At 42.9% G+C, this 18,109-nt stretch overlaps 1 protein-coding gene across 3 annotated transcripts in view; it reads left to right on the top strand.

Moving 5' to 3' along the window:
• Window positions 1-701: 701 nt before the first annotated feature.
• LOC117962604 (fibroblast growth factor receptor 1-like) overlaps window positions 702-18,109 on the top strand; it is a 41,352-nt gene continuing 23,944 nt past the window's right edge. For all 3 annotated transcript variants that reach the window (XM_059008706.1, XM_059008705.1, XM_059008704.1), the window contains exons 1-2: window positions 702-1,437; window positions 10,934-11,131. In XM_059008706.1, the coding sequence (XP_058864689.1) occupies window positions 11,047-11,131 (85 nt within the window). In that variant the 5' untranslated portion in view covers window positions 702-1,437; window positions 10,934-11,046. The remainder of the gene's footprint in view (window positions 1,438-10,933; window positions 11,132-18,109) is intronic.

The following is an 18,109-nucleotide window of genomic DNA, read 5'->3' as shown; positions in this document are numbered from 1 at the left end:
TTGTCATTTTTTGGAGCACTTTTTTATTTAAAAACTGGCATCTACCTGTTATTTAAATGCTCTCATTAACTATATTGTTATAGCGTTAAGTCTACGTGTAATATATCACGTTACATGCGTACAGCGCGTGTATTCTGATGCTACTGTCCTGCATGTATAAATTGCACGTTTTCCCCCCAAAGTGACAGTAATGAGTGGACAAGTTTTAAATTTTAAACGGATCACGCAGACGCGTAAATTAGCAGAGAGAGGGAGAGGGGCATATACCCTTTCTTGTCCATCAATTGCCTAAATCTGGTTGTTTGTTATATATAATTAAAAAAACGAAATAGCCATGCATTGACAAACTCTCACGTTCTTCCAGGTTGGAGTTAGGAAGTTTGTTAACAGATGATAATGTAACCGAAACTTCCACACAACTGCAGAAGACGTTTTGGTTTTTTCTTTAAAAAAAAAAAAAAAAAAAAGAGTGTTTGCTAAGAAACCAATCGATTTAAATGATTTAAATTATTTAATGTCAATTTGCGCTGCACGTGGGTGGTCTGAGTATATTTTAAGCTGATATTTTAAGGAGCTTTTTTTAATATATATATATATATATATATATATATATATATATATATATATATATATATATATATATATATATATATATATAGATCACTAAAAGACTACATGTCCCATGATGCCGTGCGGTAGGTGTGGGTGGCGCTGTGTGCTGGGAGCGCTGGGCAGGTTAGATCCGACCTGATTGTGTATTCTGGCGGCGTTGTGCGGGCGCAGGGTTGGATTGATCTAGTTCTAGTATTTGCTGTAGCGTTAAAGAGAGGGGGGAGGTCGATGCGATCGGGAATGTGAATCACATCACCGGAGTGTACAAAGTAAAAAAGAAATCACTGCTAAGGTTATTACAGTCTTGGGAGAAAATATAAGACTTTTTTTTTTTTCATGAAGATCATCAATAGCTACTGAGTGACAAAATTAGAACGAAGGGATACAGAAACTTTGGTCAAAGAAAACTTCTCTTTGTAAACATTTTTAAACAATAAAGCCGTGGAGAGACACTTGTTTCTCCCACGTTTTCGGCAAAGGTACTTATTTCTGAGACGCTGAATTCAAGGTAGTTTTCTTTATTCAGTGTACAGAATTTTGGAGCGACGGATTTTTCTGCTGTCTGCAATTAATTGCAAGCGTCTCGGTTTTTTCCTCATGTTTTTGAGAAGGCTCTGACTGAAGCGCGACACTTTTGAACGTGGCTTTTGGGGAATTGCATTTATAAACTCGATAGGCTATTCTGTTTGGAAAAGGGAAAACTTAACAACCCCCTTGTCTGCTTTGAAGCTCTTGTTTCTGGAGACCGAGGATCTACAGTTTATTCGACATTTTAATAACATTTTTTAAGGATTTCAATCGCTTTGAGTTCGGACCAGAAAAAAGGTAAGACCGTGTTTATTTTTTGTATTTATTATTATTATTATTATTATTATTATTATTATTATTATTAATAATAAAAATAATAATAATAATAGCCTAGTAGTGGTATTGTCTATTAGATAATACAAGGTACTTTCATTGTAAGCGTATCGTATTTACAATATCGTATCGATAATTTAAAGTACTAAACAGCGCGGGTTGTTTAACTCAGCGGGTGAAGTTTGTTCGAGTTCCCTCGTTGTCCGTATTGCCTTGTTTTAATTCCCGAATTGTACACTGCCATGGGTATTATTGTTTTCCTTAATTTGATCAAACCTAAGGCGTATGCTGTGTGAATGTGATCCGCTTGTATAACCAAGCGCTTTGAGATTGTGAGGGGACAACCACGCCGCTAATTGAGTTTTTTCAGTGTTTATTAAAACTTTTAGTTTTGTTTCTCTCTTTTAAAATACAAAATGTATCTTCCTAAACCAATGTCACAGGTCCGTTACAATAAAGAAGTGCCAACAGGGGTCGGTTAATTAGTTTTAAACGTACAACGACTTTGCAAACGGTGTTTTTTTTTTTATTTTAATTGTTGTTCCCTGTTACTCTGTTTTACAAAATGTAAAACCTACGTGGTCAGGCACAAATGCAAGGCACGGACAGTGACCTGCGGCACTTTATCGAGCGCCAAACCCGTGCTAGCAATGCCAGTTCGTCCTGAGGTTGGGACGTGTGTGGGATCTGTGTTCTAAAAAAAAAAGCGATTTAACTGGTGACCGTGTATTTGTTATGCAGGCAACAGCCCTGGAAAAATGTAGTCAGATTTTTGGCTCAATGAAATACGAGAGGCAATTACTTGAAAACAGGCTCCGTGTAGTTTTTTTTTCCCTTCTCCCTCGACCGTCCGCTCCGTGCAAACAGCGCTGTGTGGCCATTTGTCCCCGGCGGCGGATCACAGGCGCTTTACACCTTTTGTTTCGACGGACTGCAGCAGCGAGGGGTCCGAGTTACACTTGCATATTCAATCGTGGCTCGTTACTCTTTTCAACAGTGCAATCGAGATGTGATGCTTCGAGGTTAATTAAACCTTTTTTTTAAGCCAGGTGAAACCCGCAATTGCCCCCCCCCCCCCCTGCCCCAACCGGATATTTACTGTACATTTCGCCCCGTGCATGTTTACGGTAACATGATTCATCTGTTTTTAAATGCGGTCATAGTATCAAATAGCTTTAACATTATTATAAAACTGACTTTATGGAACAAGAGACAGGTGTCGTTTGCGTTGGAGGTGTAAAGTAACGGATGGGTGAAAGTGACACAACTTTTATGTAAAATATTCAAAGCGGTCCTACGCTTACAGAGAGGGGGGGGGGGGGGGGGGGGGTCGCTGTGTCCGGTACAGTACCCTCCGTCTGTTTTTGGTACCGGAGCCTCACAACTTGTGTGGACCGAATTTTGAAATCTACTCATGTCCCGAGTAGTTGTGCGTTAGTTGTGAATAATCCGACAAACACAGAAGTGTTTTAAAACAAACTTCACGCTCTTTTATGAAATGTCACTGGAATTTGAAACGTTTAGTACTGCCCCCCAATAAAAATAAAATCACAATCCGTGTAAATACAGCTGTTACATCGATTAACTAACCCCCCTCCGTAAAATAAACACTGATCAATTCTGAAATATATGCACTGCCTGGCGCTGTATTTTCTAATGTGTAGTTTTTATAGATTAAAAAATAACTACCTTCAATTTGCTCTAAACTTTTAGTAATACTAATCTTGTCAGTAATATAGTGTAACTATGCCCACCTGTCGAATGTAAGGTAGTCGAAAATTAGGGTATATCTCGCTGCAAAAATACTTCAAAACAGCTAAAGGTTCGTCAAGGATGTCCACGCAAATCTATCTTCCTGCGTGTTAAATTCACCTGCAGAATATTTACTGTGGCGTTGTCTGACTTCAAGCCCGACCCTGCTAGAGCACCTTTTTGTTCTCTTTTTAAATGCTAAATATTTAATTAGAAATGGGATTTCGTGTAGCTAAAAATCATCCCTGGAGAGAGTCCTATTTAAAGGGGCTGTTGTTTGTCATGGGACTGTGCATTATATGCAGAGTCACTTAAATAGGACATTGATTTAACATCTCATCTTCAGCACGGAGCACAAGGAGGTTAAGTGACTTGCTCAGGGTCACCCACAGTGAGTCAGTCTTCTGGTTACAGGCCCTGGACTTTAACCACTGGACCACACTGCCTCCTATAATGGCATTAGTGATGGTATTAGTCCAAGAGGCTGAGTTTATAGTTGAACTGGAGTCTCATACTGGAGGTTCAGAGTGCTACTAGGCATGTGTGTTGACTCCCTCCTCACTGGGAACCAGTCCAATAGCCTGACTAATACTGCTGGTGACAAACTCACCCAAATCAGTCTCTCTCTCACCCTCTCCCCCTGACCCAGGATGCAGGATGCGTCACTTTCAAGGGGTATCTGGCAGTGAATAACAGGCGTGTGTGTGTGCTTTGAATCCAGACCAATATTACAGCCAGTGCTTTTCACTTCCAAGCTGTTTTTAAGTGAAGTAATTTTATTCTGGCACAAAATTGTGAATTCACAACCCCAACATTATATATACGTTTTTTTTTAATTGAACCTAGGTCTGGTGTTATGGGCTTTCCCAGTGTAAGCAACTGGTGCAATCGGAGAGTGGCTCTCACGAGAAATTTGAAATAAGTGACGTACTGCTGTCAACAGACCTTCTATAAGCATTAAACACGAACCAGTGCTACATTTAGAAATACATCTTCAATGACAAATGAAGACATTGAGAGAAACTCGTTTTTTTAAATGCAGTATTTATTAGAGAAAGATGAGATTCAATCACGTTTATCATTGAACTGAAGTGTATATTTTTTAGTATTTCTATATCGGCATACCAGGAACGTAGTTCAGTACAGCGTGCAAGAGATTTAAAAATATATATTTAATGCCATTCCTATTTGAATAAAACGTTTAACCCTGGACACACATGTCCCACAAATAATAATGATGCAAACTTTTTTTTCTAATCTATTTTTTGCATGAGGGGCACGAAACAGGGTTTAAAATATACTGACGGGTTGATCTGCTCATCCAAATTCAGTTTCCTCCTTATTTGAGTCGCTCTGAAGTGGGTTTTAAGAAGAAACTCTTTGAACAAACCGCTCGACTCCTTAAGAGGCTATTCAGGAACAGGAGGGGAGAGTGTAAGAAAGAAACCGTGGTCTCTGTTGAAGAGCTAGTTGGGCTGAGCTGTGCCGATGGAGCAGACAGATATGAGCATGAGAAATGAGTCGAGGCAGAGGCCTGTGCCAGGAACAAGCTCTGCACTCAGGAATGTGACGTACAGATTCATCTGAGCTGTAATTAGAGGCCCAGCCGGGCTCAGTTCTTTCTTTTTAGTTCTGAACACAGGAAGAAAAAAAAAACACAACCTGTAATTATATCAAAAGGCTTTTTTTTTTTATATATATATTTAGATTAGTTGCCAAAAGTAGTTTCAGTTTACTTACAGAATTGGCGACATGACAAGTAATAAATACCCAGCCAAGAATATCTAAGCTTTCAGATGTAGGTTGCTATGACCTGCAGCATGCAGAATTGAGGTCAGACCTGCCATGTGTAGCACACACTTTTAAAACAATTGAGACTCTTTGTTCTGTAGGTGGTGATGTACTCTGGACTATAAAGGCTGCATCTCCCTGTAGATGTGTCCACAATGGTATATCACACTTTGTCAGAGGGGAGATTGGTGTTTGGTTGGCAGGTGCTTCCCGTTACTAGAATTCACAAATGACTACAGAAGTAATTTCTGTACCATAAGCCATGGTCAACAGAGCAAGAATCTCCCCCTTTCTCTCTCTCTCTCTCCCTCCGTCTGTCCCTCCTGCCTCTAATCCTACAGATGTGAGCTAAGCGAGTTGAAAACCCTTCAATTTCTAGTTGCTTTTGTTCAGAATGCTGGCTGATTACCATCCCGGACGCAGTAATGAAAGGTAGCGTATTCTATCTACTTAAGTTTTTAATGAGGATTTCCTGTGTGGCTTAATTCTTCCACAAAAGCCAAACATGCTAAAACTGTTCTGAAAGAGCTTCTGAGAGCCAGCTAATTCAGTACAGTCTAGTATAGAGAACTTGGTGCTGTACTGGGGATCTGAGAGCCAGCTAATTCAATACAGTCTAGTATAGAGAACTCAGTGCTGTACTGGGGATCTGAAAGCCAGCTAATTCAATACAGTCTAGTATAGAGAACTCAGTGCTGTACTCGGGATCTGAAAGCCAGCTAATTCAAAACAGTCTAGTATAGAGAACTCAGTGCTGTACTGGGGATCTGAGAGCCAGCTAACTCAATACAGTCTAGTATAGAGAACTCAGTGCTGTACTGGAGATCTGAGAGCCAGCTAATTCAATACAGTCTAGTGTAGAGAACTCAGTGCTGTACTGGGGATCTGAGAGCCAGCTAATTCAATACAGTCTAGTATAGAGAACTCAGTGCTGCACTGGGGATCTGAGAGCCAGCTAATTCAATACAGTCTAGTATAGAGAACTCAGTGCTGCACTGGGGATCTGAGAGCCAGCTAATTCAATACAGTCTAGTATAGAGAACTCAGTGCTGCACTGGGGATCTGAGAGCCAGCTAATTCAATACAGTCTAGTATAGAGAACTCAGTGCTGCACTGGGGATCTGAGAGCCAGCTAATTCAATACAGTCTAGTGTAGAGAACTCAGTGCTGTACTGGAGATCTGAGACCCAGCTAATTCAATACAGTCTAGTATAGAGAACTCAGCACTGGGGTTCTGAGAGCCAGCTAATTTTAAATGTGTTTTTAGATGTGGAAACTTTACAATTGCAAAAGAAAGGCTTTGTTAATGAGTTGTGATTTGTCCTGGGACGAGGCTGGAGGGTAATTAGCATCTGTGATTTAGTGCAGACTGGAGGTATATATTATATTTTGTACATGCCAAGAAATAAACTCTCTAATTGGGGTGGAAATCAACACTAAATGTTATTTTTACTGATCTTTCAACTGAAAAAGTTGGTGACCAACATCTGTATTTCACATGCGTGTTTCCGATAGCCAGAAGTTTAATATCTGGATAACATTTAAATGGTTGAACGATTTAAGAAAATTAGTATGACCGCTCTAGCTGCGTGATGACTGACTATTTATAAATTAATTCTACTTCCCCTGCTTCTTGCAAGATTTAAAAGAGAAAAAAAAAAGCTGACGGGAAACCGTGGAACATGTTTTATTTTATTACATTTTTGTAATAAAAATCCGGAACAGGTGACAAGCCCAGATGTTGTTTCCAGATGTGGATCTCGAAGGGCGAGGGTGAGAGGTTGGCACTCTCCTCACCTGGCACCTGGAGAATGTGTAGAAACTTCCAGTTTGGGGAATTTAGCTGGGAGACAGGACTTCTCCTGTGTGTTCGCATCCCGGACTCCTTCTCACTAGCAGGTCCTGTGGTCGTTTTGCTGGTTTATTTAATTAGCATTAAGATGTAATTGGTCACACATTTTTGTCTCCTTACCGCACGGTGCCCCTAAACTCTCAGGATTGTCTTTGATGAGTGGCGTGCTTTAGTGCTGACACACACTCGCACTCATACAGAGCTGGTTCACTCTATTAGTCAGCAAGTCCATTTATACCGTACTGTAGAAAGAAGAAGAAAAAAAGGTTTAATTGCTGCTGCAAATTTGCATTAGTTTCACTGCTGCATTAGCGGCTGTTCCTGTGGTGGTCTGCTTTTAATGCATTATGAATTTGTGGCCATTTAAAAATGACTCTCAATAACAAGAAAGCATTTGCTCTTCAGATGGTGCTCCGTTGCAATCCTACGTAACTAATGGCTGCAAATTGATATGAATTTTTATAGTGGTTTTGCAAGCTGCTTTTGAGTTGATGGCGTGGTAGGATTATCTCCTTGCTGTTTCATGGCTCGTTTACGCGAGCGCGGATTGGCCGCTGCTCTAAATGAGCACGGATACCCTGGGCTAAGTGGTGCATGCAAACGAGGTATTCCTGGCTGTGATGCTACGACTGCACACCCAGCTCCCCTCTCGCTTCAGTGTGATTCTCCCCACTCGCTGACTCAGATGTGCAGTCACTGAAATATTTCTATATTGACTGGGGCAGCTGGCATCTGCCAGGTTAGTGAGTCAGGACCAGTCCCTTCCTCAAACTGTTACAAGAGGCAGCTGTGTAGTGGTGGTAGCAACCAGACTGTGGAACATTCTTAACAAAACACACCCAGACCCCCCCCCCCCCCCCCCCCCCCCCATCTCTACGACTCATTACTGCCACCTTTTCCAGCATGACGATCCTCCTCTGGTTCTTATACCTGGGTTCCATGCTCCCCTCAACCCATGTTCATTTAGGATTTTTTTTTTGGACCTTTTCTCAAAACTCGCACTGCATGGAAACAGTCTTTTCAGGGTCGACTGTCGATGGGGGTTCTGGAGGAATGCGGTAGAACCCGGATCAGCTAGAGCTGGCGGTCAGTCCGGGCCCATTGAATCGAGGCAGAGCGCTACTAACCAGCCTGTCTTCGCTTCTCAGATCTGATCCCCAGCTTTTGTGATTCAGGCTTTCTCTTGTGGTCTCTGCCCAGACCCCACTGTTAACGATGTCTGGATGAGTTTTTATTGAACCCTCAGCGACTGACTGGTTGCTCACACACTACGGAAGCTGTTCTGAAGGCCTCCCTGAGGGGCTGTGGGTTCAAAGCACGCCCAGCTGAGGCTGACACACACCTGCGTGGCTTTGCCAAGATTCACCCCAATGTGGACCGAGACGAAGCAGCTGTGATGAAACATGCTGCTCTCGTTACTGCAGCCCATTACTGATGGGTTTATTAGTCTAGTGTGCTGCAGCTGATCTGTTTGCCAGGTAAAGTGATTACAACCTTGCCCTTGTTCTTGCCCTATTTTTTCATTGACCAGTTTGAGGCAAAGCATTGTCCACCTTTTACCCTTAACTCCTCTGCGGCACATCAGGTCCCCTAGATTTAGGGGGTGGTTATTCTCAAAGTATTCATTAACCCTCTAATGCCCATTTTTAGATGACACTATATATATATATATATATATATATATATATATATATATATATATATATATATATATAATATATAAACACAGAAGCAGTCTACCTCATTGATTGCCACCTCAGAAAATATTTGTATGACGTCGGACATACATGTTTGGTGTTGCTTGGTACAACTGTTAAAATATAACTTGACAGAATACATGAACAGAACTGCTTGCAAGTGCTTATTAAACAGGACAAAGCTTTTGGTAAATCACAATAAAAAAATAATTACAATATATCCCTGGATGTCAATTTTTCCATGGTTGCGTTCAGTATCGCGTATGTAAGTATGGGGCAGCAGTGTGGAGTAGTGGTTAGGGCTCTGGACTCCTGACCAGAGGGTCGTGGGTTCAATCCCCAGTGAGGGACACTGCTGCTGTACCCTTGAGCAAGGTACTTTACCTAGATTGCTCCAGTAAAAACCCAACTGTTTAAATGGGTAATTGTATGTAAAATAATGTGATATCTTGTAACAATTGTAAGTCGCCCTGGATAAGGGCGTCTGCTAAGAAATAAATAATAATAATAATAATGTAAAACCACTGACTATTCCACGAATAAGCCATATTTTCCAAAGCTATAGATAATCTCCTTCAAAACGCCACCCCATCTGTATGAGGAAGATGTTGAATTATTTATTTATTTTAATTTAGTAGTCGCCAATTGTTTATAATTTTGTCTCCCAGTTTAGAATAGCCAATTATTTTTAGGCTCTGCTCACCGCTACCACCTCCGCGGGAGCGGCGAAGACAAACACACGCCCCCCCACCTGCCCCCCCCCCTCAGCCAATTGTGTGCCGCCCCCTGGGAGCGCCCGTCCACGGTCGGCAGTGGAATAGCTTGGACTCGAACCGGTGACGTCCAGACTATAGGGCGCATCCTGCACTCCACGCAGAGCGTCTTTACCGGATACACCACCCAGGAGCCCCAGATGTTGAAATCTTTGACTGTGAGGTTGCCTAATTTGTGGAACTGCCCCTATGGAGCAGAACATAAACTGAATCGCTTGAGCTAGAAACCAGGATACCCTGAAAAGTTTTTCTGTTGCTTCTGCTAAACTTTTAAAAACCGTCCTTCAGGACTTCTCCGCACGCAGCGTTTTTAATGGAACCAAGATAAACGACCCCACTTCTGCACGGTTCATGTGAGGAAGCTGTAACTTCCATCCCTGTAATAAAGTTAGGGCTTGCAGCCTTTCAGGAGCTGTCCGATAATTATAAACCAACTCTGATTTTATGTTTCTTTTTATGGTGCATTAATTGCAGGGGACCTAGCGATTTATAATCTGCCATATTTCTGCATGCTGCTGAGCTCTGTGCTGTAGGATAGCATGCCTGGAGGAATTCAAAGATGGATCACACCGTGTAGAGAGTGCTGTGTAGGTGGCCCGTACATGACAAGCTGTGGGTATAGTGGCGGTGCCCGTATGTAAGGCACGTTGGCGTTTCGACCTTTTTCGCTGCGACAAAACTAATCGTGCTTTAGAATGACTAATTTAATAAGTTCTGTTTTCTGAACTGGCTTGCCCACATTTGAAAACTTGAACAATGAACTTTTATTGATCAAGAACCTGGAAAGAGGGATGTTCATTGTTTCGTTATGAATGCTTAACCTGAAATTTAAGAAAAAGTGATGCGTTTTGCTCAAACGTTACTGTGTATCGATCCTACTGAAGTTTAATAAGACTCAAACTGTTAAGTCAAGGAAACTATTTCTTATAGCTTTAGCTGTTTGAGTCTAATGGCTGTTTTCACAGACCCTGATTAGTACTAATCTTGAACGGCTGTACCCAATGTCCCGTATTGGCTGTTCTTGGTACCTCTGAATCGGGTGACTGTTTTACAGTTATGGGTAGAGGCGGTCCAGATCTGAAGAGAACGGACTTCCTCGGGAATCTCGGAATTTTCAGACTCCCGCGGAATTCGCATTCTTCCACGGATTTGCCATATTCTGCAGCTGCATCGTTATCATAATGATCAGAAACACACTGCTCAAGTCACCTGAAATATATAACTTAGCAGTTTGGTTAAATTTAACAGATGGTTTTTGTTCTCCTTCAAAAAGTAGGAGTTAATTCAAGACTGGAGTTCAGTCTCTGAAAATGCTGCCCAATAAGAAGCCTCATGTGATGTTTTTTGTTTCAAAAGATCTTACGGACAAAGTTTAATATATTAAATTGGAAGTACTTCACCCATAAATGGTTTGATAGGAGTATGTTTACTTGATTTTAATAAGCCATTATTATTAATATGAACACTGAACACAAGATACTCCGTAGAGCCCTCCGCTGATATCTATTTCCAGTGTGACCTGCTATGAGCGATTGAATCCTGTGTTCTCACTCTCCTCTCTCTCTCTCTCTCTCTCTGTCTCTTTCCTGTGTCAGTGCCGGGGTTCCTGGTCGGAGGTCTGGACGTCCCGCAGCTGATGCGATGAAGTGCCCTGCGGACCGTGCCCCACAGCAATAGAGCTAGCCGCCCACCCCACCCTTCTCCGGGGATGTTTCCTTGGAGCCTCCTTCTCTTGTGGGCCCTGTTGGCCCAGGCCAATCGTACACAGGCACGGCCATCCGTCAGTGAGCAAGGTAGGCCTGACCCTTCACCTCTCCTAGCCTCAATCACAAAGCTAGAGGTGGGGACGATGCATCAAGCACACGTCTTGCCTGGGTGGGAGTTGTCTCAAGTGAAGTGAGAGGCTTAGATGTGCTTTTGGAGGGCTGGGTTCGAATTGATTTTGGCGTTAGTGGAGATCAGTGTCACTTTGAGTTAAAAACATATGGCAATTGACTATACCTAGTGGGGTTATCTATTAGGCTGTATATTTCACAATTTCCGGATATTTTTTATTAACATGTAATATGTAGGTCCCAGTAAATATATCTGATAGAATAGTTTAAATTATTTTTTCTCTCACTTAAGTTAATACAGCAAACGCTTGTCTTATTGAAGCACTACCTGTTAGTAACCTGGCAGCTGGTTTAGTTTACTTTCCGGTAAATGACTTGCCACATTGCGTAGAGCTGCGCGATTTCTTTAATGTCTCCAAGGAAAAAGACACCAGCTGCTTCAAAGATCGGAAATCGCAAGTTTGAATGCGACAAATTTTTTTCCTGCTTTTTAATAAATTATTATGCAAGCAACAACAAAAAAACACTTGCGTGAGAGTAAAACCGAATACCTCTAAGACATAAAGAACTTTGAGTCGACTCAGTGAAAACATGAAGCCGAGTGTTAACTGACTAGTGTTGCAGGGCAGACCGGCCATTATCACACGATGCAGTGAATGTACATGCAGGTGATCAAGCCTCATTGTAGTTTGTAGTCTCCGCGCAGTGGTGTGAACTATTGAAACTGCTCTTTGTCTCCACGGGAGAGTTTTCAGTCTAGCATTTCTACAATGCAGGTTTTGTGAATTTTGAAAACATCTTGATCCTAACAGTAAAGAATGTCTCCTGTCTGTAAGCTTGTTTGGAAGTGCGTGATCATTTCCACAGTCTCTTGTAAAAAAAACATCTGGGAAGTTTGCATGCGTGAAAAAGGAAACGCTCCACACGCAGCATCAACAGAAGAGTATTATAAGAATTATTATAACCACCCTGTAGGTAAATCCCTTTTGAATAAACGCATTTAAAAAATAAAAGGGACCCGGGGGGGGGAGGGGGGGGGATTTAAAATGAGCACCATCTGTATGAGAAGACTGGCCTACCTGCGGTCATGCCCCTTCTCGCTTGTTCTTTTCTTTCTTCTTATCTAATGAAAAGGTATCTGGTGTCCCCAGTAACGAGTTAATGGTGGGGAAGCGGTACATATTCTGCTTTTGAAACTGTGTGGGAGCTGTTTTAACTACACCCTGGGGCTGTGTTGCGCTTTGAGATCAGGTTTCTGGGAATGTCTTGGGTTTCTGTGGGGAGAGAGGAGGGGGTAGTGTGTGTGTGTGCTTCATTCACAAAATGGCAGGCTTGGGTGCAGTGTTGAAAGTAAAAAGTAATCCATTAGTCACCAGTTACTTGAACCAAATTGTAACTACTTCCAGTAACTAAAATATCACCAGGTACAGGTCTCTGTGTTAATGTGCATGCATAACTTTTTGTTTGTCTATTGCTTTCACTGTTCCTACCCTCGTCTTGCTGTTCAGCTTCCAGCTAACTGTGGAGTGGAGGGGGGTTAATACTCTAAACACAAGAGGAAAACCAGAGTACGTTTTTTTTCTCTGACTCGGGTGAAGTCTTTTCTGCCAGGAAAGCGAAGGCACAAAGAAGGTGCGAGCGCACGTTTCAGATCGACCCACAGCGGAGTGCCGGAACAGCCTGTAGGGGGTTGAGTTTTGTTTTTTTACAATTGCACGGGGCGAGGTAGAGAGAGCAGGCATTTGGGCTGCTGGGGGCGGGACACTTTGGGAAGGTTTGTTCTCCGCAGTTTGCACTTCCTGTCTGTAGCCTGGGGGGAAGGGCTGTCAATCAAACTGAGCCGGGAGAACAACACTTGACGCTTATCTGAAGATTGGCTGTCAGTCACCCCTCGGGGTAGAGATTTGATATTGTGGGTTCAGGGTGAAGCTTTAATGAGTGACGCTGCTGGGATCGACTAGGCTGCCAACTGGCCTGCTTGCTGGCTTCCGGTTGCTATGACGATGCCTAGTTACTGGTAAATTAAATTGCTTCATTTGCACACAGCAAGGTTCAAACGCTGAATCCGATTTCGTTGACAGGTTTAAGTACAGACCACCCAAGCGACCCGCGTTCCGTGGGTCAGACATTAAAACCTGTAGCCCACGACGGTCATTGTAGAACCCGGAGAATAAAACAGATATTAAAGATCACTTGCGTGTGATTGTATGTGCACTCCATTCATTGATGGGTTCTGAATTCAAGTGGCAAATTATATCATTTTAAAATGAACCTATCTTGATTTCTTTTACTTTATTATTGATTTTGAAATGTAGTTTCATCCACAGCTAATAGTCTGGATCAACATTCCAGCTGATGAAACTTGGGACCTGTGGGGTAGCATTTTCTCTCTTTGTAGCAAAACTGCAAAGTAGTTATGTCAATTTTTTTTTTTATGGAGATGTTCTGAGATCTTATGAAACTTTGGTGGACTGGTTGTAGTTAAGGGGGAAAAAACAACACATCTATACTTGTGGGGGGAGGGTAGGGGGGAGGGTATTTAGGTATGCAAATGGTCTCAAGGGGAGAGGTTGTTAACAGACCCCCTACCTACCCCCAGGGGCAGTGATTGATAGCCATGCTCCGAGGGAGGAGGTGGGAGTGTGAGGGGAGGATGCTGTCAGGCCCTCTGGGTCACAGTTCAGCTCCAGCAGCTGGTTTGTGGCAGGCAGACTTCCAGAAGGCCCCCGAAGGGGTTAGTGCACATGTTGTTCCTCCAGGAGCCTGTCTCTCTGGGACCGGTGCAGCTCAGACACAGGGCTGTCCCCGTGCCTGAATCTGTCTGGCCCAGAGGTTCCCTGCTGTGAGGGGGGGGAAAGAGGCTTTAAACATTACTTTGTTAGCATAACTTTGTTGCAAGACCCTTTCTTTTCTGTTTTAGTTTTCCAGACTTCATTTTACTGTAGATTATTTCCCTGTGAATGTGGTATTGAGACCCCAACAGACGCCACCTCAAGTCCTTTGTCCGGCTGAGGGGAGTACAACATTGTATCTGGGGTCCTAACAGCGAGTGAATCTACAGTGGAGATGAACCTCACCAGAGTCAAAGCCTAAATAAAGCATGAGAAACGAACAGCCTTTAAGAGAGAAAGTTTCTGCGTGATGTAGTAAAAAAGCGGTTACATTTACACCATATCTGATTCGAAATGCACGTTTTATTTTAATATTTTATCAACTGCGTGAACTATCGGTTAGTGCATCAAACTCCGTCAGTGGGGGTGGGGAGGAATCTGATCACTTAACTAGATAAAACTGGGCTGCAATTTTCAACATGGGGTAATTACAGATATACAAGAAAAAATTAAAACCATATGGGGCAACTTTTAAACTTTAAAAAAAAAAAAAAAAAAAAAAAAAAAAAAAGATGAAGTACATTTTGAAGTTTAAGTGGGCCATTCTGGATGGCACAGCAGTGTTTGTGCCCCCTGTTCGGGTTTCGTTGTTTTGCATTCCTCCGCATGGGTTGTTGACAGGGCTCCAGCAGCCCTGGCACTCTCCCACATTCCTGCCTGTCAACAGACCAGGACAGGATTCGGCCTCCTGATTTTTTGGAGCTGGGGGAGTTAGGAGCTACAGCCTTGTCCGATCACTGTTCCCCGGTGGAGAACTCTCCTTTCTGTAACTGGACAACGATCCTTGTATCGAAGATGACAGAAACAGTTTAATACTCAAACCAGATTGTGGCCCGTTGGCGGACAATCTTCCCTCCAATCTTCCCTTCCCTCCTCCGGGCGTTTGTCAATGTGTTTCCCGTTGTACCAAAATTCAGCACTCTGCATCGGCTGGATAAGCCACAGTGACTACACAAGACTTTGCCCACCCTGGTATATAATGCAATACAAATCCTACAGTTTTTGAATGGACGTCAAAATGTGGGCTATTCATTTTGATTATTGCGTCCCGGGGTCAATTTGTATGTGAGGGATGGTGTCTCCTAAGTGAGGTCTACTGAAATGCGGTGGCATTTGAATGGGAGATTGCATTGTTCTGTTTGTCCTGGCTAATGCTACAGCACAGAAAGCCATTACTAAGATTTCCTGAGGTCGGACTGCATTATGCAAATCCCTAAGTTCCCTCTAACCTCCAAGACTGAGGGCGACACCAGCCTAACCCTCATTTAAAAAGCAACCAGAAAACAAAATGTCTCTGTCTGTCTGTCTGTCACACTCCACATCCGTCATGGCCAATATGTGAATCGGTGTTTGATAAATGTTAGGGGCAAACCTGAACAAGCATCGAAAAAGGCTTGCGATTTCAAACACAAAACCTGTTTTTATAGCATTTTATAGCAGCCTTTTTAATGTGCACTTTGCATTATTTACTGGCAGGTTTGTTTACAGAAGTCCTCCTAATAAAATAATAAAGAAAAAACATAGGCTTGTGGTAACTTTTGGAAGGTAAGGTTCCTCGCAATTCTTTTTAAAAAAAGATTTATATATTTACCAGGTTGCTGTCTTTTTTTTTTTTTTTGGTTTTGTTTATGTGGAGAAAGTTGATCCTGCCCTCAGGCCCCATTTCCTGTTGGGATTAAAAGGCCGCTCAGGCATGTGTTCACCAGGAAATACCTTCAGTAGGCCCAAGAGCGGTCTCCATGGTTACCGGCTGTGGAACCTGCTGCCACAGGCCTCAAGCTCCTTTTTTTATTGTTCATCGGAGCTCTTTGTTGGGTGTCTGCTTGGCGAGAGAGAGAGGCTGTGTGTGTGCTGAATGTTGGTTCACAGTCGCCCGTAAGGGTTAGTTTTTTTTTTTTTTCTTCGAGGGAAGGGGGTTTGTTAGTCCAGATTGTAGTCTGGCGTGGAGCTGTGTTTTGTCTCATTTTTGAATGGAAATGTCAGTAAAGGGAGTCCTGGACGTGGGCTGAATGGCAGGGTCTTAAGGTTAATCTGTAAGCTGTTCCTTCTTTACTCTCTGTTTTTTATTATTTTAATTGCCTTCACTTTTTCAACAAGGTTATAAGCTCTCTCTCACCCCACCTCCCCATCCCTCCGGTTATTTTCAGATGCCTATACCACAACCCCCCCCCCCCAGCCTCTCTCCACCAGTCTTGCATAAGTTGAGGCGTCTAATGTTTAAAAACATAAGTGGCTTCAGTCTGGCCTTGACCATGTTTGTTGCTGTCTTGCCAAAACTGCATTTCCAAACAATTAAATCAAGCAAGTTATAACGTAAGTTGTTTAATTTAGTTAAACTAACGAGGCTTTTCTGAAAGGTTGTTTTTGTGGATAACAGGGTTTCAGCTTTGTGTTGCAGACGTGCAGTTTAAATGGCTGGATTGTGGTTGCATGCCACATTATCCACGGTGAGATTGCAGGTCAGGCACCTTTGCAGACGCCTTGGGGAATTGCAGTGGACCCTCATTAACCCCCTGGAGCCACCCTACTGCCACAGCCCAGGGCTTCAAAGAGCAGGGTCTGGGAAAGTCTGAAATCTTGGTTCACACAAGAGTCAGCCCTGCTAGGAATCACCAGCTGGGAAGCTTGGTTAAAGTTTGCCAGCGAAAAGTGCTATAAACTGAGAATGAATATCCCAGAGGACATTGCTGGCTTCAGCAATGTGATGTTCTGTACACACTCACCGCTTTCACGCTCTGCCAGTCAGTTATCCCTTCCTAGGCTGGAGGGAGCCCCCTTTCTCTTAGGGGGATGAGGGAGGGAGCAGTTCAGTCTCCATGCCTCAAGCCTGCCCTGGACTGGAGGGAGCCCCCTTTCTCTTAGGGGGTGAGGAAGCAGTTCTGTTTTTTTTATTGGTTATTTATCAATATAATACCAATGTTGTGGTATAATATTCAGTTGACTATTTGGGTCGGTATTGGATTGATTTATTGATGTTAATATAATGCATTTTCTATGATGATCAGATTTTGCTATAGTATTGGATTACTCCACCTTTCAAACATAGATTTTACCTTTTATCGAACCCGGGTCTCCAAATGCGAAAGGCTCGCTAGTTGGCATGCTCCTCTTCCAAGCCCACTTACTTTCAACCATGTGTTTCTGTCTTATATTTGTGGGGTTGATAAACAACATGGTTTAACTTTTACAAAGAGGTATATTTTACTAGAGGTTTATGGGTTTCCCGAAGACCCTTCTATAGATTTTTGAACCCCCCCCCCCCAGTAAATCTGATCAAATGTGACCCACATAAAAATATCATGGTTACTTTGTGTAGGAAAGGCGTTTGCAAACGTTGTTACTCCAGCTTTGCTTTTATAATGACCTGTCGGCTAAACAAAGGGCTGCTTAGCAAGGTTTCCGTAGAGTCCCATGACCTCCGGGGAGGTGAGGCAGTTCAGCTGGGAGAGAGAAACCAAAACATCCTCTCCCTGCCTGCCAGACGGGTCCTGTCAACAGGATGGATGCCACGGCAGATTAATCAGTTTAGCTCTCGGGTCGAAGCGGCCCGTGATTTGATTGCAGTAAAGGGGGGGCTCAGGTGTCCCTGTAAGAGAGCTCCTGCCCCCACCCCCCCCCACCCCCAAATTCGATTTGTCCCGCTAACGCCAGGACCCTGGGTGCAGGCAAGGTCTAAACGTCAGTGCAATTCAATTTCTGAAATTTCAGCGCGAGAAAGTGGAAACTATGATTCTGACCTAGGGTGTTGAGAGTGGAGGGGGAGGGAGGGATGCGGGGTGGTTTGAATGGCCATCAAATTTGTAACTGTTGATGATTTGTCTGCAGTAGTTTCCTCTATAGCTTTCTCATCGGGGGGGCAAGAACTGTTTTCTGTATTTCCTTATCTTGTTTTTGCTTTACATGTATATATTTGTGGATACGTTTGTATACGTCTGTTCACTTTGTCTGTATATTTGTTTTATCTGTGTGTGTTTGTATGGTTTTTTTGTGTAATCGGTTGTGTGCTGAGATTCTAGATCATCAGAATTAAAATAAGCTAAATGTT

Source organism: Acipenser ruthenus, chromosome 37 (genome assembly GCF_902713425.1).
Source record: "Acipenser ruthenus chromosome 37, fAciRut3.2 maternal haplotype, whole genome shotgun sequence".
NCBI lineage: Eukaryota > Metazoa > Chordata > Actinopteri > Acipenseriformes > Acipenseridae > Acipenser > Acipenser ruthenus.
The sequence above is the reverse complement of the archived record's forward strand: the minus strand, read 5'-3'. Positions and strand labels throughout refer to the sequence as shown.